At 42.5% G+C, this 21,008-nt stretch overlaps 2 protein-coding genes across 6 annotated transcripts in view; one reads left to right on the plus strand and one right to left on the minus strand.

Moving 5' to 3' along the window:
- On the plus strand, positions 1-9,653 carry tubgcp4 (tubulin gamma complex component 4). Its single transcript, XM_072670851.1, has 18 exons — positions 1-194; positions 640-768; positions 849-971; positions 1,051-1,104; positions 1,215-1,271; positions 1,358-1,437; positions 1,953-2,154; positions 3,263-3,428; positions 4,440-4,564; positions 4,646-4,696; positions 4,784-4,889; positions 4,985-5,092; positions 6,353-6,497; positions 7,011-7,188; positions 7,276-7,410; positions 7,519-7,635; positions 9,099-9,238; positions 9,326-9,653. The coding sequence occupies exons 1-18, from the start codon at positions 117-119 to the stop codon at positions 9,336-9,338; spliced, it is 2,007 nt and encodes a 668-aa protein (XP_072526952.1). The 5' UTR covers positions 1-116; the 3' UTR covers positions 9,339-9,653.
- tp53bp1 (tumor protein p53 binding protein, 1) overlaps positions 9,533-21,008 on the minus strand; it is a 22,378-nt gene continuing 10,902 nt past the window's right edge. For 3 of the 5 annotated variants that reach the window (XM_072670847.1, XM_072670848.1, XM_072670845.1), the window contains exons 16-29: positions 20,544-20,627; positions 18,508-18,817; positions 18,346-18,414; positions 17,868-18,017; positions 17,417-17,637; positions 16,403-16,546; positions 14,115-14,503; positions 13,408-13,599; positions 12,851-13,024; positions 12,080-12,268; positions 11,051-11,145; positions 10,768-10,964; positions 10,540-10,676; positions 9,533-9,843 (exon numbers count right to left, since the gene is read on the minus strand). In XM_072670847.1, coding sequence (XP_072526948.1) covers positions 9,659-9,843; positions 10,540-10,676; positions 10,768-10,964; positions 11,051-11,145; positions 12,080-12,268; positions 12,851-13,024; positions 13,408-13,599; positions 14,115-14,503; positions 16,403-16,546; positions 17,417-17,637; positions 17,868-18,017; positions 18,346-18,414; positions 18,508-18,817; positions 20,544-20,627 — 2,536 coding nt within the window. In that variant the 3' untranslated portion in view covers positions 9,533-9,658. The remainder of the gene's footprint in view (positions 9,844-10,539; positions 10,677-10,767; positions 10,965-11,050; positions 11,146-12,079; positions 12,269-12,850; positions 13,025-13,407; positions 13,600-14,114; positions 14,504-16,402; positions 16,547-17,416; positions 17,638-17,867; positions 18,018-18,345; positions 18,415-18,507; positions 18,818-20,543; positions 20,628-21,008) is intronic. The other 2 variants (XM_072670850.1, XM_072670849.1) reach the window with 1 other exon arrangement.

The following is a 21,008-nucleotide window of genomic DNA, read 5'->3' on the forward strand; positions in this document are numbered from 1 at the left end:
TCTCTTGGCGGTGTTGACGCTAGCTAGCTGCTTCAGCTAGCGGGACAGTTTTCATGGATATTGTGGTGTATTTATATCTATAATTTATTGTTAAATAAGTTTATTCGTCTGCAACGATGATACACGAGTTGCTGCTTGCTTTAAGCGGATATCCTGGCACCATATTTACGTGGAATAAGCGGAATGGCTTACAGGTAGCTAGCTAGTTAGCTAGCTAGCTAACGTACTTTTCATCCATCTGCAGAGTAACACCTATATATATCTCACTATATAACACTGTATATCTACATATGAGCTCATTTCAGTCAATATTAATGCAGCCAGATGTGATATTTAATCATGGTTTTGACATACAGCTGTGCACACACCTTCAAGCTAGTTGAGATGGGTCATTTCATTCATTCTCCACATTGGACATATTTTAAGCATATAAACGTAATATAAACATGTTTATATATGTATATCTGCCTTTTTTTCAGATATATGGATGTATGTGTGGTCATGTTAGTAGTTTTAGCTCTGCAGATGAGAGCAGACAGCCATGCTTTCTCTATAGTGCCCTGCCATAGTCATAGCATTGACTTCTGATTATTTTAATAATATCAGATATAATATTTTTTGGTCATTTGCTTATTGCAGGTGTCCCAGGACCTGCCATTTCTGCACCCGAGTGAAACCAGTGTCCTGAACCGGCTGTGTAAAATGGGCACTGACTACATGCGTTTCACAGAGTTCATAGAGCAACACACGGGCCATGTCCACCAGCAGGTACGGATAGTGTTACCCTAAAAAAAAGTTTTCGACCTAAACACAACAGATTTCTCAAATACTCTGTATTTGTCACCCAGGAGCACTACTCGAACCAGCAGAGCCAGACTGGGCTTCATGGGATCTACCTGCGGGCCTTCTGCACTGGCCTGCATTCCATGTTGCAGCCTTACCGACAAGCCCTGCTGGACCTTGAACAAGAGGTTGGACGCTTGTGTTTGGTCTTTGATACGAGTTTCACATTTTGGGTTGATGTTAAATCTTGAAATCTGTCTTCTGCAGTTCCTCGGTGATCCACATCTCTCCATTTCGCATGTGAACTACATGCTGGAGCAGGTAGGGAACAGATTGTTCAGATTGATGCAGCCGCTCAGATTTGTTAAACTGATTGATACAGATTTGATGACCGTCTGTCTGTCTGTCCCGTTGTTTGTCCTGCTCATCAGTTTCAGTTACTCTTCCCATCCGTGATGGTTGTTGTGGAGACCATCAGATCTCAGAAGGTTAGTGCCTTGGCAGTTTTGATGGACTAGTAAGTGATTAATCTGAGGAAAGTGAAGGAACATCCTCTGTTTCTTCTCCTGATCAGATCCATGGCTGCCAGATTCTGGAGACTGTTTACAAGCACAGCTGTGGAGGACTACCACCAGTTCGGATGGCCTTAGAAAAGTGAGCTCAAATATATCCTGGGAATAACACATGCACGCTTCTCTGTCTGATGGGGGTTCCAAATGATCCCTACGCTAATAACACTTGAGCCTGATTGCACAAAAGTGTTGTAGGAAAGAAATTCTTCTTAGAAATTCTTCTTTCTTTTCTTAACTTTATACTTTACAAGAGTGAAGATAAATGGTGGCCTCCAGAAAGGTATTTTTAACTAGCTAATTAAAAAAAACAACAACATATTCTTAAATAAAATAAGTTCTCAAAGAGTAAGTGTACAGAGGGTCTGCCTCTAATTGTCCTAATTTAACAGGATTATAAGTGGAGGGTGTTTCTTTCTACATATCACTTTTGTTGCTGAATGCAATCAAATCCTCAAAGCAATGCTCCTCCCAAATCTAGTAGAAAGTCTTCCCTAGACTGTAGAGACAGTTACTCCAACAAATATATTATACCTTTTAATAAGAAGAAACAAGTGCATGAGCAGGTGTCCCAATACTTTTGTCTGTTAAATTTAACAGAATTCTCGCAGTTTGCCACGGAGTGATGTACAAGCAGCTGGCCGCGTGGATGCTGCACGGGCTGCTCCTAGACCAGAGTGAGGAGTTCTTTGTGAAGCAGGGCCCCAGCGCGGGAGGAGCTGCGGCAGCGCAGGAGGAAGAGGAGGAGGACTTGGGCATTGGAGGCCTGAGCGGGAAACAGCTCAGGGAGCTACAGGACTTGGTGAGGGGCTAATCGCATGCTCTCTTCAGTTTGCATGTGAATATCTGTCACTTACTTGGAGGTGTTTTCATAACGTTGCTGTTGAAATGCAAATGCTCACTTACTCAGCATAATCGGAGCCTGATCATCTCCCCGCGGGCAACGGCAGGAGTCTCTTTTCTTAAGCTTGGCTGCATTTGTGCTCATTGCTGGCCGGAGTGACCGAAAATGCCCCAAATATTGCAGTTGTTTAACCTCAGGTTTCTGTTATGGAGATTCTGCTTCGTACACGGGGTCAAATTAAAGAGACACATCATCTCCTAGCTCAGGGGCAGTTCAGCAAGAGTATTAAGTCTATTGAGTCGACTACTGAGATTATTTTCAGCTTTGTAAGTCCATGACCTCCTGTTAAATCCCTGCCCTGCAACATCATTTATTAAACATGAATTAGCTGTCTGGAATTTGTGGCTAGTTTTCGTCTGATACGGTGCAGCATATTTTAATTTCATTAATATTATGTTACTGCAATTCATTTATTCATGCTGCTGCACCCCTCTCATATTGTGATTAGATTTCTGCAACTTTTAACTTTTTTAACTTTTTCATTTCTCTGCTTTCATGCTTTTCCGATTTATGTCTACCCTTCTTATATTCTAGATGTTTTATTATTATTATTGTTATTATTATCATTATTATTTATTCAATAATTGATCTTTGGGTGTAACTGGGACCTTGAGATCTCAAATCGAAATGCACTAAAAGGACAAAAATATTGGGACGCCTGCTCATTAATTTTTTCTTCTGAAATTAAGGGCATTGAAAACAGTTTGTCCTGCTTTTGTTGGAGTAACTGTCTCTACTGTCCAGGGAAGAAGGCTTTCTACTAGATTTTGGAGAAGCACTGCTGTCTTTTAACGTTAATTACAAGAGCATTAGTGAGGTCAGGGTGTATATAAAATGTAATTAAGCTGAATTAATGTGCCCTTAAACCAAGTAACTTCCTGAGCTTAAACACTTTAAATATGTGTACACATTTCATGTGTATTTATTTATTTATATTCATATATATGTATTCGTTTATTTATTTATGGTTTTGTTTGGTTGTTTGTTGTGTTGTTCTCCACTGTAGAGGCTGATTGAGGAGGAGAACATGCTTGCCCCCTCACTGCAGCAGTTCTCCCTACGTGTGGAGATGCTTCCCTCATACATCCCCGTCAGAGTGGCTGAAAAAATCCTGTTTGTTGGGGAGTCTGTCCAGATGTTTGAGAACCACAACCAGAGCCCATCTAGAGCTGGTAAGAGTACCAATTGAAGGAACTGAAAACGTACAGTCCAATGATCCAATGATGTTTTGCTGATTTACTAAGTGAGAATAAGTGAACGGCCATTACTGCCCATTAAGCAAAGCTCCCAGATTTACCAATCAATCAGTCAACGTCCTCATGATCACCTGGGGTCAGGACTGGGTGGCTGGCTGGGCTCACTCTTCACAATAGAATAAGCTTTAAAACAAGCTGCTTAAACTCTTAACCAGCACATGGAAAGAAAAAGTGATAAAGGTTTTGAATTATTTTATTATTATTATAGTATTAAATTTCTGTTTAATGGTAATAACTATTTAAGACTGGCTGGTTACTGAGTGTTTAAAAGTTAGATTTTATAAAGTATGCAAACCAAAATGTTCTATGTTTTTAAAAAAATAAAAATAATAATAAATAAGGCATCAGTAAGCTTTATGGTCTTGTTTGCTCTCTGTTGCCAATGCCAGTATCGGCACCGATACTGAAAGAGGTATTGGTACCTCTATTGGTATTGAGGTATTGGTGCAGCACTATTAATAACTCTAATAAAGTTTTTTTAGGTTAAAAACCTAGGGAAAAAACATAAAACATGGAAGGTACAAAGGTTGCTTTTTTTCTGTGTATTAATTCAGCAATAGGAACTGTGCTCAGAAATGAGCAGAAATGCTATTTGTTTTAAATAGAGGATTTAGTCACTTATTGCCACTTTGATAATGTATCCATTAAAACACATTTTGGGTTGTCTCTACTCAGAGCAAGCCAGAAGAACACAGCAGACCTAATACAGAAGATTTGCTGTTTCTGATACAATTAATTCAAATGAATACAATGTCATATTGTATGACATTAAATATTAATATCATTATATTTATATTAATGTCATATATTAATGTCATGTTAATAACAGGAAGAAAAGTAACAATATTTTTACTGTCTTATTAAAAACACTGTAGCCATTATTTGACTGTTGGATGTTGTTGCCATGTCTTGATCTGCCTGTTTTAGGATCCATACTGAAACACCAGGAGGACACGTTTGCTGCAGAGCTCCACAGACTGAAGCAGCAGCCTCTTTTCAGCCTGGTGGACTTCGAGAATGTAATCGATGGCATTCGGAGCACAGTTGCTGAGGTTGGTTTTGAGCTACAGTGTTTTGGATGCTCACACCCTCATGTTACCATATACTGACCCAATTCACATCTTCTCTAATAGCACCTCTGGACTTTAATGGTGGAGGAATCGGACCTATTGGGACAGCTCAAGGTAAACAAGTGGATGTGTTGTTCATTTTGCTTTTTTAATAGTCTTAAATTATTGTTTAACAAGACTTTTGTTTTTTCTCCCTTATAGATCATTAAAGACTTTTATTTGTTGGGGCGTGGTGAACTGTACCAAGTCTTTATTGACCTTGCTCAGCAGATGCTGAAAACTCCACCGTCTGCTGTGACAGAACATGGTATATCTGTCTCTGTCCCATTTTAAACGAAGAAAATCTCGTTCTAAATTGGAAAAACTGCTAAAAACACTCAATCAATGTTGTTTTTTTAACAGACGTCAATGTGGCCTTTCAGCAAGCTGCTCACAAAGTTCTCCTTGATGATGACAACCTGTTACCCCTCTTGCATCTCACCATTGATTACCAAGGGAAAGACACCAAAGGTATTATTTTCCACCAGCTCTGACCCAAGATGTTTTACATTAGTGCTAATTAAGACAGGCTCCTTCAGATGTCCTAACAGGCTTCTTCAGATGTTCTTCTTATTTTCATAAATTCATAAATTCATAAATTAAAGGCAAATCTGTTTTTGTGTGGACCAAAAACACCAAAACATGTTTTTGTACCATAGAGTCAGCTGAAAGGTGCATAGCGCCACTTACTGGTCAGAGTTAGAATTCTCTTTAATATTCCTGTTTTCATATCTTATGTAACTGGAACAAAAAGACATGTCTTATTGTTGGTGCTTCATAATTAGTTACACTATGTGGACAAAAGTTTTTGGACACCTGCTCATTCATTGTTTCTTCCGAACTCAAGGGTATTACAACAGAGTTGTCTCTACTGTCCAGGGAAAACTGCTTTCTGCTAGATTTTGGAGGAACACTGCTGGGAGGATTTGCTTGCATTCAGAGAAAAGAACGTTAGTGAGGTCAGGATGTTGGATGATCACCACCCCACCTCATCATCCCAAAAGTGTTGGATGGGGCACAGTCCATCATTCTAGAGAACACAGTTCCTCCACTGCTCCACAGTTCAATGCTGGGGGGCTTTTTACCCATCTAGCCTACCTCTGTCATTAGGCAGCATGGCACTAATAGGGTCATGGTCATCTGCTCCAGAGAGTCCTATTCTCTTGGAAATACACCTCTATAGACACTAGACAAGCGAGTGCGAGTGTGCATTTGCACATCTGTGACAGCAGTGAGTGACACCAAAATAAATGAATGCATTAATTCTGACAAACTCTTCATAATCAGTTAAAACAAAAACGTGCCTCCCATATCCTTATCTCGTTAACTCATTATTTTTTTTACCTGTTTTAATGTAAGGCGGCGCATTAATGTCACATATTCAGAACTGAAGAAACTAATGCCATAATGTCAGGCTTGAATGCCAAAAAGCTGTCTGTGTGTATGGAGGCATGTCAGTGTGTCTTCGCTATTGTATCGTCAGGAAAAGGTAACGACAGGCTCGAAACGCGCAAAAAGGCCTGTACTTAATCGCTTAATTAATCATGGGTATGTTTTTTTGGGTGTAACGTGCCATAAACCAATCAGAGTGTCACTCGCCATTCCCTTTAAGAGTTGGTGGGGTGTAAGATAGCAATGAGTATTGCGGTACGCCTCGCACAGGGTGTAAGATGAGGCCCCTAAGAGCTTTCTCAGTCATCTGCAGTGCTAATTGAATACCTGTGCTTACAGAGACTTCTGGCAGTCGAGAGGGCACCACACCTCCTCAAGAGACCTCTCCTCGAGAGGCCCCTTCCACTGGCTGGGCGGCCCTGGGCTTGGCCTATAAGGTGCAGTGGCCCCTGCACATTCTGTTCACTCCTGCTGTGCTGGAAAAGTAAGTCCCTGCACAGACTTCTATCCATCTACAACCCTCTTACTATCCCTGACCACAATGTTGTGTGTGTTAAATATCACAGCATAGCTCATTTTTGGAGCGTTTTTTATGTATATGTGGACAAAAGTATTTGGACACCTGCTCATTCATTGTTTCTGCCCAAATCAAATGAGTTACCCCGCTTTTGTTGGAGTAGCTGTCTCTACTCTCCAGGGAAGAAGGCTTTCTACTAGATTGTGGAGCATTGCTTTTGAGGATTTGATTGCATTCATGGTTCCACTGCTCCACAGCTCAATGCTGGGGGTTTTGAAATGGTCTCTGACCATTTGCATATCTGTGTCAGCAACGGGTGCAACTTTAAGTAGCTGAATGCATTCGTTAGAAGGGGTGTCCACAAACTTTTTTGACATAATAAATGTGTGCATTTGTGGCATTTAAGCCTGCAGGAAGGTAGCGCTCCAGAAGAGGAAGAGAACCGTCTTCTATGAGCTGTGCACTTCTCATCCTCTCTAGATACAACGTGGTGTTTCGCTACCTGCTCAGTGTACGCCGGGTCCAGTCTGAGCTACAGCACTGCTGGGCCCTGCAGATGCAGAGGAAGCACTTGAAGTCAAACCAGACTGATGCGGTCAAATGGAGACTGCGTAACCACATGGCCTTCCTGGTAGACAACCTGCAGTATTACCTACAGGTATTACTCTGCACCTATTGGGAGTCTGGCATTACTTATTATACTGTCACTCATTCACCATCCTCACTAAATCAACTCTCTGATCAGGTGGACGTGTTGGAGTCCCAGTTTTCGCAGCTTCTGCAGCAGATTAACTCTACGCGAGACTTCGAGAGCATTCGGCTGGCTCATGACCATTTCCTCAGTAATCTCTTGGCCCAGTCCTTCATCCTCCTCAAACCAGTAAGTGTCAGACATGCTGCTGAAACTGTAGATGCAGTATAGGCCCCGTCAGTATGCAGTCAAGTGATTCTTCTATAACTTTAATGAGCGATTTTCTTCTTTTCATAGGTGTTTCACTGCTTGAATGAGATTTTGGATCTCTGTCACAACTTCTGTTCACTGGTGAGTCAGAACTTGGCACCACTGGATGAGAGAGGAGCAGCACAGCTGGACATTATGGTGAAGGTTAGCCTTTTAAACCCCTTACTTTGTTTCTGGTGTATTCCACTAATGTATGGATTAGCTTCATTATGGATTGCCCTGCTTTCTTAAGAATTTTACACATGGCTGCTCACTGCAAAACTATGAGTGTGTTCATTCGGTAGTCAGATAATGGGGAAATCTCCAGGGATCATCTGATTTTTGCTTTGCAACCAGCCAATAGTCTCACTAAAGCATCTAGCGTAAACCTCCAACTTTCTGCTGTGGCTTTCACCTAAGTCCTTAATAGCTTTTCTGGCAAATATGGATCTTCTTGTCTCATGGTTTCTAATGGTAGACAATTCTGCCATTCTTACAGCTTTCTCCATTTTGCTGCAATGACAGAGACAAGCTTTTTTTTAACGAGCATCTGTCCTATCTGGATACATTTGCGTGAATAGTGCCGCTATCTCCATTTTGCCATAATGTGAATTTGCCTGTAAATAGAAGTGAGCATGTAAACAACATGTAAAGATCCTGCTTCCATCGTTGAATGCTGATTAGTCCTAATTGTAACAGCAGTCCAGTGTATGTTCTGCCTCTTTAATTGTTCATTGGTTTGTAGCTATGATGCTTTTTTTTTTTTTTTTTTTTTTTTTTTTAAATGTACCTTTCTAAAGTTGCTCAAGATTTTCCAAGTAATGTAATGTCTACACTAATTTGGATTTGGTGGTTGTTCTCCAAGTAGTAACACAATTTCCCAATGAATGGACCAATAGAAATGCTCCTTTCTAGAAAAGAAGTTTCCATTTTGGAGATACAAGGTTTTATGTGACTCCATATGGGTAACACGAGTTCATGCACGGAGTAATTAAATTACTGAGCTAAAATACAGCTCTTTATTGGAGTTCTAGGCATTAATCCAATCAAAGAAATGTATGCTTACATGACCATATAATAATCAGATAACTGCAGAAATCAGATTATTGATAATCGGATTGAGGGTATGTGAACGCACTCAATCTTATATGTATAGTAGTCTTTATATTCTTATTTTTCTGCTGGATTTATGCTGTAACTTGTCATACAATTTGGGATTTCTACACTCTTTCAAGATTGCTGGGTCTGATTGTCTGATTAAGAAGCTGCCCTAATTGCACAAAAACTTTCCATGTAACAATTGATTCTTACATTTTTTTTAATCCATAGAAATGAATACGATGCAAAAATCTGCACCATTCTTAGGTTTTAATAATACGACTACTAAAGTAAATCTACCACCTACTTTGCACACCCCTGGGACGCCCTGGCCACCTATGAGCAGACAGTTTCACCGAAGCTGTGTAGCTATTCTTTCCCTCAGGAAATGCACTTTTCTAAAATCAAATGGTTAAGAGAATTATTCCCCTGTTGTTTTCACTTAACATCTCTGTCTGCAATGACAGATTTAACATTTAAACACAGCGAGACTGAATCACCAATAAAACTCTCCTGTTTTCAATTCACAGGGTTTTAGCCGACAGTCGTTCCTGCTCTTCAAGATCCTGTCCAGTGTGCGTAACCATCAAATCAACTCCGATCTGGCTCAGCTGCTGCTGCGACTGGACTACAATAAATACTACACCCAGTCTGGAGGCACTCTGGGAAGGTAGGTGTGTTAAAGCTGATATTGGTTCAGAGTTTGGTTGGTTAATTAATTAATTACTCACTTTTCCCCCTCCCCCTCTCCTTGCAGTTTTGGGCTCTAAGGAAGCTGCTGGTGGGACCACCCAAATACACCACACCCTGTATTATGCTGTGGCAAGCATTGGAAACTGAAGTGTCATATAAGGTGGTTGTTGCTCTATGGTGTAAATAACGTCTGTGTTGTATAAGAGTTGTAAATACTGAAGTGCTGCATGTATTCCAATATAATTTCCAAAAAAATAAATAAACTAACCAGAAAAAGAAACACAGTTTATTACTTCATAAAAACAGAGCTTAAAACTATATACAGTAAAAGGCAGGCATGCACTAAAACAGACAAGGACATTTAAAAGACAGAAGTGACGTGCCTCAGGGGCACAGCTTAAGGAGAGTAGTCGTGCCGGTACTCGGGCTGGCCGTCATAGGCCAGACGTTCTCCACAGATCACACTCTGAATAAGCCACTCCAGGGACACTACCGGAGCCTCAGCAGTGGTGGCAGATTTCCGCACCTCTGGAGGACACGGGTGAGCAGACACCACCACGTCAAACTTCTCGGCTGGAACATCTGCCGAGGAACATTGTGTGAGAATGAAGGCAGTTTATTAAGAAAAGTCTTTAAAAAAAATAAAAAGTCTAGGTCAGATTTACGATGTGTCACGAACAGTTGGTGAATGAGGCCCATTAAGAATATACTACATAGACAAAAGTATTGGGACACTTTCTTTTCTTTTGAAATCAAGGGTAATAAAAGGAGTTTGTTCTTTTGTTGGAGTAACTGTCTCTACTGTCCAGGCAGGAAGGCTTTCTACTAGATTTGTGAGGATTTGGTTGGTTAGCGTTAATAAAGTCAGAATGTTGGATGATGGCAACCCCATCCCTAACTAATCCCCCAAACGCACTGGCTGGATCATCAATCATTCCAGAGAACACAGTTCTTCCACTGCTCCACAGCTCAATGCTGGGGGGGCTTTACACCCCTCTAGCCCACGCCTGGCATTAGGCAGCATGGTGCCAATAGGTTCATGTTTATCTGCTCCTATTCTAGTCCTAATCTACTGGCAGTACTTCTCTACGTTGGCTAGACTAGCTGTGTCATTTGCACATCTGTGTCAGCAATGAGTGCAACTTACTAAGTAGCTAAGTACATTCATGTGAAGGAGTGTCCACCAACATGTGGACATGTAGCGTAGCTCTTAAAATACCAGTCAGTCTAGACCAGGCTTTAAGTCTTTCTGAGGCGAAAGGAAATCCATGAACCTACCGGAACTGTTTCCATTTGTTTTATGTTGGTGGACCTTCCCTGCTCCACACATGGTAAGCAAAGCTGTCCACACATCTACACGATCCTCTGAAATCAGCAGAACCTTCAACGCTTTGAAAGGGTTGCAGCGCGAATGCCTGTAAGGGGAGAAAAACACGAAAAATTCTTTAGTTCCAAACAAACATGTATAAACCTTACCGACGACCACGACTGCCTTCGGCTCTTTACCATTCTACAATTCGTTTCTCAGGTCCCAGTCCAGCAGGTAGCAGGTAGTTCCTGTAATTCATCAGCTTCTTTTCCTGACAGCAGTCCCTCACCCAGACCTGAGAGACGCAGGGGACTCCACCAGCCACGCACAAGAGGTACGTCCTAGTGCGGCAATGCTGGTCAGCTATCAGCAGGCTCTGATACGCTGCTTTGCACTGAGAGGGGAAAAGAAACGGGAGCATTTATAGTCTGCAGAAATGTTCTGGAGGAGAAGGACGAGGTCATAAAAACAAGCTCTTACCTGCTCTTCATTAAACTCTGGCAGGATCATTCCTCCTCCGGCCTCTAGCTGTCTTCCAGTGTAGTGTTTATTATATGGGGCTGTCTGCACATACTCTAAAAATAAAAAGAGGAACACACATTTGGGGCTGGAGATCAGCAACGGACACTGTCCAGAGAAAAATTCAACTAAATCTTTAAACAATGATTCCTAAATGTTCTTGGCTTGGGCAAATTGTTATTACACAATTTTCATATTAGCCAGAGGGTTCTTTAAGGAACCAAGCACAAACAGAGCAGGTCTTTAACTCTGGTTCTTCAGAGCCAGTCTTTAGCACAGTTTGGCAATTTCCTCTTTTAAGACCAACCCTCCAGGAGTTCTGACCAGAGCCCTGTTCTATAGCATCACCCCAGAGAGTGTAGCCCACACAGCCAAACTTTTCTACAGCTTTGCCCAGTTTGTCATTCGCATCACATGTGGTACATATGGTACAGGGGTGGAACGAAATTGAGATGTCAAGTTCCCAGGTTACACCCCAAGAGCAATTATTGAATAAATAAAATAATCTAATAATAATAAAAATAAATAAATAAATAAAAAAAAAAAACAGTAGTCATAAGTAGGAAAAGTGGAAAAAGTAGAGAAATTAAGAGGTCCTTATCAATTGGTCAATTCTGGAAAGGGAGTTCTCATAATGTCGCCCTTCCACAATAAATCTTAAAATAAATTTAAATCTTAAATAATTTAAAATTTAGAAACTTTACCAGCACCCTCCACAATTACCGTGCACCACACTAGGGGGACCACCCCCCACAGTTTATTTCTTACTACATTTTTATATTACCAGGAAGGTTCTTCAAGGAACCTAGGCAACTTTTAGGCAACTCTGGGAAATGAGGGCCAGTGTCCAGGAAGGTTGATGATGATGATGATGATTTTCCTGAACAATTCCTTTGCACTCCACTAGGGGGACCCACACCACAGTTTAAAAAAAAAAAAAAAAAAAAAAAACTACAGTCAAAGAGTTGCCAGGAACTCTTCCTCCCTCACCTTCCTCGCCATCACTGGTCATCTGGTTGGACTCCCTGTCGTTCTCTGAGGAGGCGGTCAGCATGAAAACAAAACCCATGAAGAGATCACTGCTCTGGGGCAGAGGGCCATGGGACACCAGCAGATCATTAGGGTCGGTAGGGATCTCGGCACCACTCCCAGACGTGTTGCACGCAGCCATTCGAGAGCCTAAATGTGCAAAAGAACATACAGTGAGGCGTATAGATCCTACTGAGCTTGTAAATAGACTATAAAACACCACATTCACAGCAATCAAAGGGGGGTGGGGGTGGGGGGGGGAGAGGGGGTATGCAGAAGTAACCACCACCACCACCAACTCCATCTGCCTTACCAAGGGTTCCCAAAACACAAAAAAAAACATGTAAACAAATCAACATACCAATGTCCACAAGGGAACGGGATCTGCAGCTCATTGTAAGAAAGGGATCTTGATTGACACTTTAAACAGTTTATCAGATTTATGATAAACAGATTCATGTTCCAACACTACAAATTCTCCAACATTATGTTTAAAAAAGCAGTTTAGGTCATACAGCAAAGCTTAAAAACAGGTTAAACATTTAAAAATCAGTTTATGGATGCTAAGATACGAACATTAAAAATAGGATCATTTATGGATGCAGAAGCAAATCCATTATTAAAAGCACAGTAAAAATGAGAGTTTTGATGATCAAATGTCCTTAAGGTCAGGCTGTTCTGCTGAAGCTGCGCATCATTAAGCTCTGTCCACACAGACGGCAGTGCCCGTACCCGCTCTGGCCCCGCCCCCTCTGCGTCCTCTTTTCGCAGGGGTCCTCTCGTCCTCTGTGGAGCTCATGAGTTTCCTCTTCCCCGGGGTTCTCGGGCTGTTTGTGGCACTGCGGTTTGGAGTTCCTGGCCCGTTCCCATTTCCTCGACGCCGCCGCTTTCCCTCCACCAGGTTATCTAAAGAAAGAGCACATGCCATTAACATACAGACTCCTAAACTAGCAGAACTCCACAGCTAAATGTCATGCCATTAAAATCGCTACTGGAATGCCGATGGTTTCTGCAAAGCTGGCATCACAGAAGGCTGCAATGTCCAATAGAGGCCAATCTAGGCCAATCACCTTAGCTTGAGTCACATGTGTAACTGTCATACAGAAAAACGTGTAGAAAAACCTTGCTTTACCTAGAACCCAAGCACCAAACATGTAGCAGTACTTTTATCCTGTCCATCTTTCACAGCCCTAGTTTTTAATAGTATAGGCCAAATTGATCCAATCCAGACCCCCCCCCCCCCCATGCTTTCCTTTGCTTATTTACAAAGAGAAAAACTGGAAACTTACCTAGGCTGATATCCGAGGCCATGGTCTGAGGTGTGGAGGGTTCATACGGTCCAAGACCAAACTGTTCCCTCAGGCGGTTTCCTTGGTCCATAGTGAGAATTACAGCATTCCTGCTGTACCATATACTGTGACCGTCCTTCTCAATACAGTACAGCAGCTCGGAGCCTTGAAACTTATGGCCCTTAATCAGACCTGACAACACAGCAGTTTATAAGTAGATTAGAAAAGAGAAAGCTCAACCATTTTTACCTGTAAAAAATAAACCACACACACACACACACACACACACACACACACACACACACACACACACACACACACACACACACACACACACACACACACACACACACACACACACACACACACACACACACTGGTCATATCAGAATAGTATGACCACCCCTGACCCGTTCTACCAGCTCCATTTCCCATATAGAAGCACGGTGTAGTTCTATAATCCCAGACTGTATCCAGCTGTTTCTCTGTATACTCTGTTATCAGCCTCCTTCCACCCTGTTCTTCAAGGCTCAGGTCCCCCCACAGGACTGACCATGACAGAGCAGGTAGGTAGTATTTGGGTGGTGGGTCATTCTCAGCGCTGCAGGGACACGGACTCCCATGGTAGTGGTGTGTGTGTTGGTAGGGTGTTTGATATAAATATCAAAAATCTTTCTACCATCGATGTTTAGTGCTCTACTCCTCACCTGTGTTGAAGTACTCCTCCTCCGTCAGCGCTGTGACCTCCGTCTCCATCGGTATGGGGTCACACAGCAGAATGTCCTTCCCCTGTACCTCACACTCCTGATTGTCATCAAACAGTAGCCGGAAGCGGTTTTCGCCCAGGTCCCGAGTGATGGTCCCAGAGTAGAAGAAGGAGTTGGATGACCACTTGGCCATCACACGCAGCCCCACGAAGCTGCTGGCCCCCGCGCTGTTCTCTGAAGGCGTTGTATTGAGGGATTCCGAGTGGCTGGTGCTGCTGCGAGCGGGTGGGCTGCCTGGGACCCGAATGTTCACACGGGTGAAGGGCTCCTCCTCGGAAGAGGACACAGGCTGGCCATGGATGGCACCTCTCTGCCCTGACCGTCCACCTCTGAGAGAGCGAGAGAGAGAAAGCATCAGGAGAGGAGACAGAGAGATGATGCATGGTCATACACACTGCTTGTAAGGTTTATCGGTTGACACCAACACAATATTTTAATAATTTCGCCTGAAAAAAAGCTCATAAAATGTATTTTCAGAGTGGAAATTCTTAACTACCGCAGTGGCTTAAAATATACTACACAAAAATTAATCAATTAAAGATTTGTCTAAAATTTATGAATAAATTATTAAATACTGCATAAAAGCTACATTTTACCAAAAAGAAATTTTGAAATCTTAATTTCATCTGATGCAGGAATGTGAAATTATGATCCTTTAAAGTTAAATATCATTGTATTTATACTTAGCTAATTTTTCAGATCAGTTCAGTCATTCTGTAAGCTATTTGTTTATTTATCTATCTATCTATCTATCTATCTATCAAAATTGGCCATCCTTCCTTTTCTAAAATGACATATGACATGACTAGGTGAGATGGCTTGGACGGATCATGTTAAGCTTTGTCACATGTAAACAGGACTGTAACAGTGGATCGAAACAGTCCCTTATCCAGCTCGTATGATCATCTGGGCTTTGTCCAGTTTTTTGGACTTAATTTGATTATTAATTTATCTAATTACTGGTTTCTATGGCATAAAAGGTGGCTGCTATGATGTTTCTAAGTACCTGGGCTTGCAAGATGGGTACTATAGTGCATCACTTTAGTAAATCCATGACCTAAGGGCTTTATTACAGAAGAAAGGGAAAACGGTCATTACCGCAACAAGTGATTGCCAACACACATGTTGTGATGAAAATGGTTGTCGGTTTCACCACCGTGATCTTTTCAACTGCTTATAAATTGAAGTTAAAGGCAAACTAAACTTTCTTCAGTTTTTTGGGTCAATACGGCCACAAGATCTCAGTAGAGAGCTCTAGAGAACACAGCAAAAAAGGAAGGCTACGTTCACACAGCAGGTGAAGTGACCCAAAAAAAAAAAAAAAGTTTTTGTTTTGTTTTGTTTTGTTTAGGCTGTACACACACTTTTTAAATTAGGTCTATATCCAACATTCGTCTGAACAGGTTACACTCCTAAACTGACACGCATGCAGAAAAGAGCAACGTTTCCCATGAAGTTTTGGTTTTATCTTCACCAGAATCACAGGAACCATCAGGGAGTTCCAGTGGCTGACGGCTGAGCTAATCTAGGAATGCATCCAAGCTCGAAGTAAAAAAGGGCATGTTCTTCGGTCACATGCACTTCTTTGGTTTGGGTCCTGGGTTTCTTTAAACTTCGTTAGTAAGCTCTTTATTTTCCACTGGCGCTGCAGCAGCGCCCGCCTGTGGCCGTCATTCGGATGCTTCTGTAGGAAGCGGATCTAATTGTACCTTGTAATTTAGTCAGAACAGAGACATCCCCCCGAATATTTATAAGGTCTCCCACTATCCTGCCACTGAAAACCTCCATCATTGTGATCATCTATTTCCCTTCTCCTAAGTAAATTAGAGTTGAATTGAATGAATGAATGAACAAATAAATAAATAATTTGTAAAAATTGCATGAATTTGAAGTCAAAACTGTAGATCGGATTTCAATACCACATATGACAGTGGCCCAAATTGAAATTGTACAGGTCAGAGTCCCTGGGTTTTTGGTGTTCACACTGCCACAGAGACAAGTGAGCCCTGTGGAACTGCCTGGATTTCTTCACTACGTCGCCCAGCAAATAAATATTAGTTGGTAGAAGAAGAAGGGTTAGTAGAGCCTGTAGTGGAGTACGATCACTTCTCTATGTTGTATAAAGAAATAGATGACGTTAACAGTGTGCAAACGGGTGTATGGGTCAGAACTGGGTTAAGTGGATGGTTGCGGTGACTGTGAGGACCCTGCAGACAGAGCACCCTCACCTGGGGCTGCGTGACGGAGGCCGTCCACGCCGGGCATGGCCACGGGGGCTTAGCGGTGCAGCAGCCGGAGAGCCTCGTATAAACGTGACTTCTGACCCCACCGCCACACCGGCCCTGGGCTGCTGTTTGCCCCCTCTCCTGGGGCTGAGGACACACACAAATGGACAGAGAGCGGTCAGCGGACACGCCCCTAGCCAGCCAGTGTACAGAGGCAGCAGCAGAATGGAAGCTATGTAGGCCAAGACTGTTCTCATTTATCAAAGTGTGTGAGTAGAACAGAAGAGGAAAGGGCAGAGATACTGATGGCGACACACACACACACACACACACACACACACACACACACACACACACACACACACACCTTTCTCACTGCTCACTGATCTGGTGCTGCTAGGTGGTTGCTAAGTTGCTATGTCAATGCTAAGTGTTTCCCAAGGTTTTTCAGATGGTTGCTAGGGTGGTGCTCAGTGGTTGCTTTGGAATTGCCAAAGGGCTGGCTATGGCAAGTGACTGATATGGAGTTGGTTTCTATAGCGTCGCTAAGTGGTTGCCATGATATCCCAAGTGGTTGCAATGATGCAGCTAGAGGATTGCTATGATGGACAGTAGTGTTGATAGGTTGTTGCTATGGGGTTGCTATGGGGTTAGCCATGACATCCCATGTGGTTGTGAAGGCTGCTAAATGCTTGCTAAATGAGTGGTAGTGTTTTTTAGGCAGTATGGTGTCCCATGTAGTTGCTATTGTGTCTCAATTGGTTGCTGGGGTGTTTGTGTCCAAGCACTGAACTTTGGGGACAGTAGCATCAACACCTGATCATTACGGGTCATTCCAAATTACATTCAAATCTGTATCTATATTTAATTAAACTTGAGTGTCTATATTTAAGTCCCAGTGTGTGTGTGTGCACAAGTCAGCAGGAAGCAGAAACACTAATGAGTGTGAAGACTGCGTGTTAGTAAGAAGTCATGCGGAGGTTAGGGGAAACACTGCGGATCTGCACAAGCACTCACCTGCCAGATTTGGCTCCTCGGACAGGAGGCATGATAAAGTCAGGCAACCTGCTGTGAACCAGTCCTGTGCTGCTAGTCCCACTTGAGCTGTGATGAGACAAGGCCTTGGACGAGAGCGAGCTGACGTCTGCCAGATCTCCAGAGGTCATGGAGCTTCCTGTACGGGACGGGGAGATGTCATTGTCCACAACGCAGCGATCCACTACTGGCTCCTCAGACTCCTGACAACACATTAGGGGGACAAAAATGCAGGATTGTTGAGGAGTAAAGCTGGACAGTATATAAATCCACTCATTGTCCACAACACGGAGACGTCCTAGGTATAAAAACCTGCGCTTAATCAGGACATTTTAGCAATTGTGTCATTTCTTAAGCACTGCTCAACTAGTCTCTAAAGTTCTCCAGGACCCTGAAACACTACCAAAGCTCACACCAGTGGCACAATCCTCACCTCGACGACTTTGCGGTCCACCTCCCTGCCGTCTTCATAGTACACATCAGTAATGATACGGGTGATTGTAGTGCGCACCTCCTGAATGGTGCGGACATGCCGGCGGTGAGAAGGCCCTGGTTGGGAACGGGTTGGAGTCACGGGCTCCCCCTTTATATAAAAGGGAGACAGCGCTAATGTCACAGGATGTTGTACAATACAAGGCCTTTATGAAAATGCTTCTTTACGGTTCTATACAGAACTACTACATTTAGTAAACCTGCAAAGAACCATATAAATGCATACTAATATCTAATGCATGGTCAAATGTTTTTATGATGGAAAATACATTAAAAAAAGAAGGTACTGAAGGTACTACACACATTTATAGGATGTAAACAGCACCACAAATTACTACAGCACATCAAAGAACCTTTAGACTAAGAAGAACCTTATAGATCCTGCAAATCTTTAGTTAATACTCCGTGAAGTCGTTTACCCTGCCTGATGTCTCTTGTGGTCCAGGAGCATCAAAGCTGGTCTGCTGAGACACAGCTCTCTGCTGGAGCTAAAAGAGAGGCAGCACTTAGTGATGAAATCTCTTAATTTCATCACTAAAACAACTTCCCATCTTTACAGCCTCACTTCTCAAATATCTTACCTTACTGAGAGGGCTGGGAGTCAAGGCCAAGTCAATGCTGGTCTGCTGAGATACAGCCTTCTGTCGTACAGGTGTCCTACACTGTACCTGTCCAGAAGTGCTGGGAGCATCCTGCTCATTAGCCACTGTGGGCTGGACCTCAGCCTGAGGGGTAGCCAGAGGTTCTGAGCCCACAGCTGTGCCGTTGGGCTGCGATGGCTGGCGAGCGGCACCGTCGAGCTCATCAGCTGCGCCGTTACGTACTGCCTCCAGGGGGCGCTCTGGAGAGTCAATGCTGCTCGGGAGACTGTGGACGGTCTGGCTCTGACATCTAGTGGAGGTGGAGGACTAGGTTATGACAGGAGTTGCAGTACTGTGTTATAACTCATATTGGTGGAGCTTAAGCAAGGTTAATCATATTAAATATGTAGGACATTTATGGTAGAACGGTAATGAACGGTATTCAGCTATTGGTTATTTAAAAAAAAAATAATAATAATAATAATAATAAAATAATAATAATAATAATAATAATAAAACAACAATACAAATCAAGACCATCACCACTTTAAGAAAAGGTACCCCAAGTATGTCTATTTAATTGGACTCAGTGAGACACAGAATACTTGATTGGCAGTATGAAATAGTTGAATACACAGCAATCTAGCCACGCCTGATCAATTTTTTTTTAGCCTCCGATCCGATCCAAATGATCAATACCCATCTTTGCGTTTCTATAAATACTACAGCCCCACAACTTGGGTAAGACATGCTAATCCACATCAGTAAACTGCAGTAAAATCTCTATTTTAGCACCAGTTTCTAAAATCAGACTAAATTCTAATCTGATCTTCTTTGTTTGGAGCAACGTTTTAAACTCTATAGTGTTTAATATCTCACAGTCCAGTCTGATCCACCCACTCACCTGACCATTCAGCTCCCAGCTCCTTTACACCTCTGCAGTCTGATCACTCAGCATGTGTGTAGTGGTGCTATACACTCTGAACTGTTAGCTGCTGCTGTCTGTTGACTACCGGTGTAATACCTACACTACTATATACCACTTATTTACCTTTATTTAACCCTTTATTTTATTTAAAAAAAAAAGGCTATGGCACACCGACACCTGATCCATTTAAAAAGCCTGGACCACCTCTATCCACCGGATCACACTGGGACATCCCTACAGAAATCTAGGGACTCATGAGGGCATTATCCAGAAAGACCCGTAATGCTATCACATGATAGATTTCATTATCTATATTTAAGCCAATTTTGCAAAACTAGCAAACATTTGGCAACGTATTTCTAACAACTGTTTATGATGGAGATTCATTCACCACTGCTGTGAACAATTCTGACTCCACGTTTCTCTATAAGGGGACAGTCTCAGAACAACTGAGAGCAGACAAAAATATCATAGGAATTTCCCTTTAGCAATAATGAGCCTTAGTTCACCATAAGAGAACAATATTAATAGGTTGTGCACCTACACAGACTACAAGTAATTAAGACTGTGTTCAATATAAATAAAATTAATCAAATGGAAAAGAGAATAGTTTCTTCATCATCTGGTTGCCAACTCTTGCTTATGTCTGAGCTGGGAAAGAAAATCTAAGAAGGAAAGGAGAGGAGAGGACCTTGAAGAAAGCCTCACTACAATAGCCCTCCAACAACCTAAAATAAGCAGCAAGGCCCCCCTCCCTCTTCCATTCTCTCTGTGGGCTGCTGGCTCACGCCCATAATAGCCTCCTGATGAGCACCTTTGATGGTGGAAGTAGGGCACACTACTACTCTGCCCAAGTAAACGGGGCACTAGCAAACCCACTTAATGCCTTCCCAGAATACCTTCTACTGAGGGAGCTTTATTAATAGCCTCCACAAAAAATCCCAAGGTCAGACACACTGAAGATACCAGGAGAAAATCTGTACATAGTGCTGGGTCTGGTTTCTGAGTTACATGCGACACTTGAACAACGCTAAAGCATTAATGCCAGTACAATCTGTCCTGGTAGTATTCTGGTCCTTACAGCAGCACTGCAGGAGGAGAGCAGTACCTGATGGGAGAATCACTGGAGTCCTTCTCTTCCTCTGCCTGCAGCTGCCTGTGAACCTCTCGCACTCGGCTAAAGACGGACGAACTGCAGGACAGATACAGAGGGGGTCTTTGTGAAGCAAATAAAAAGAATATTTTGCAGAAAAAGTGGGAAAAAAACCTTCTTAACTTTCTGAACCCCCCCCCCCTTCTGTGAAAAACACTATATGGACAAAAGTATAGGGACACCTGCTCATTTACTGTTTCTTCTGAAATCAAGGGTATTAAAAAGAGTTTAATCTGTTCTGTTGGAGTGTCTCTATTATCTCTACTATCCAGTGAAGAAGGCTTTCTACTAGTTTGAGGAATACGGCTGTGAGGATCTGATTGCACTATAGGTCACGCCTAGCATTAGGCAGCATGGTGCCAATAGGTTTATGCCGATCTGCTCCAGTGAATCTTATTCTTTGTGGCAGTACCTTTCTAC

The sequence above is a fragment of the Salminus brasiliensis genome, chromosome 25 (genome assembly GCF_030463535.1).
Source record: "Salminus brasiliensis chromosome 25, fSalBra1.hap2, whole genome shotgun sequence".
NCBI lineage: Eukaryota > Metazoa > Chordata > Actinopteri > Characiformes > Bryconidae > Salminus > Salminus brasiliensis.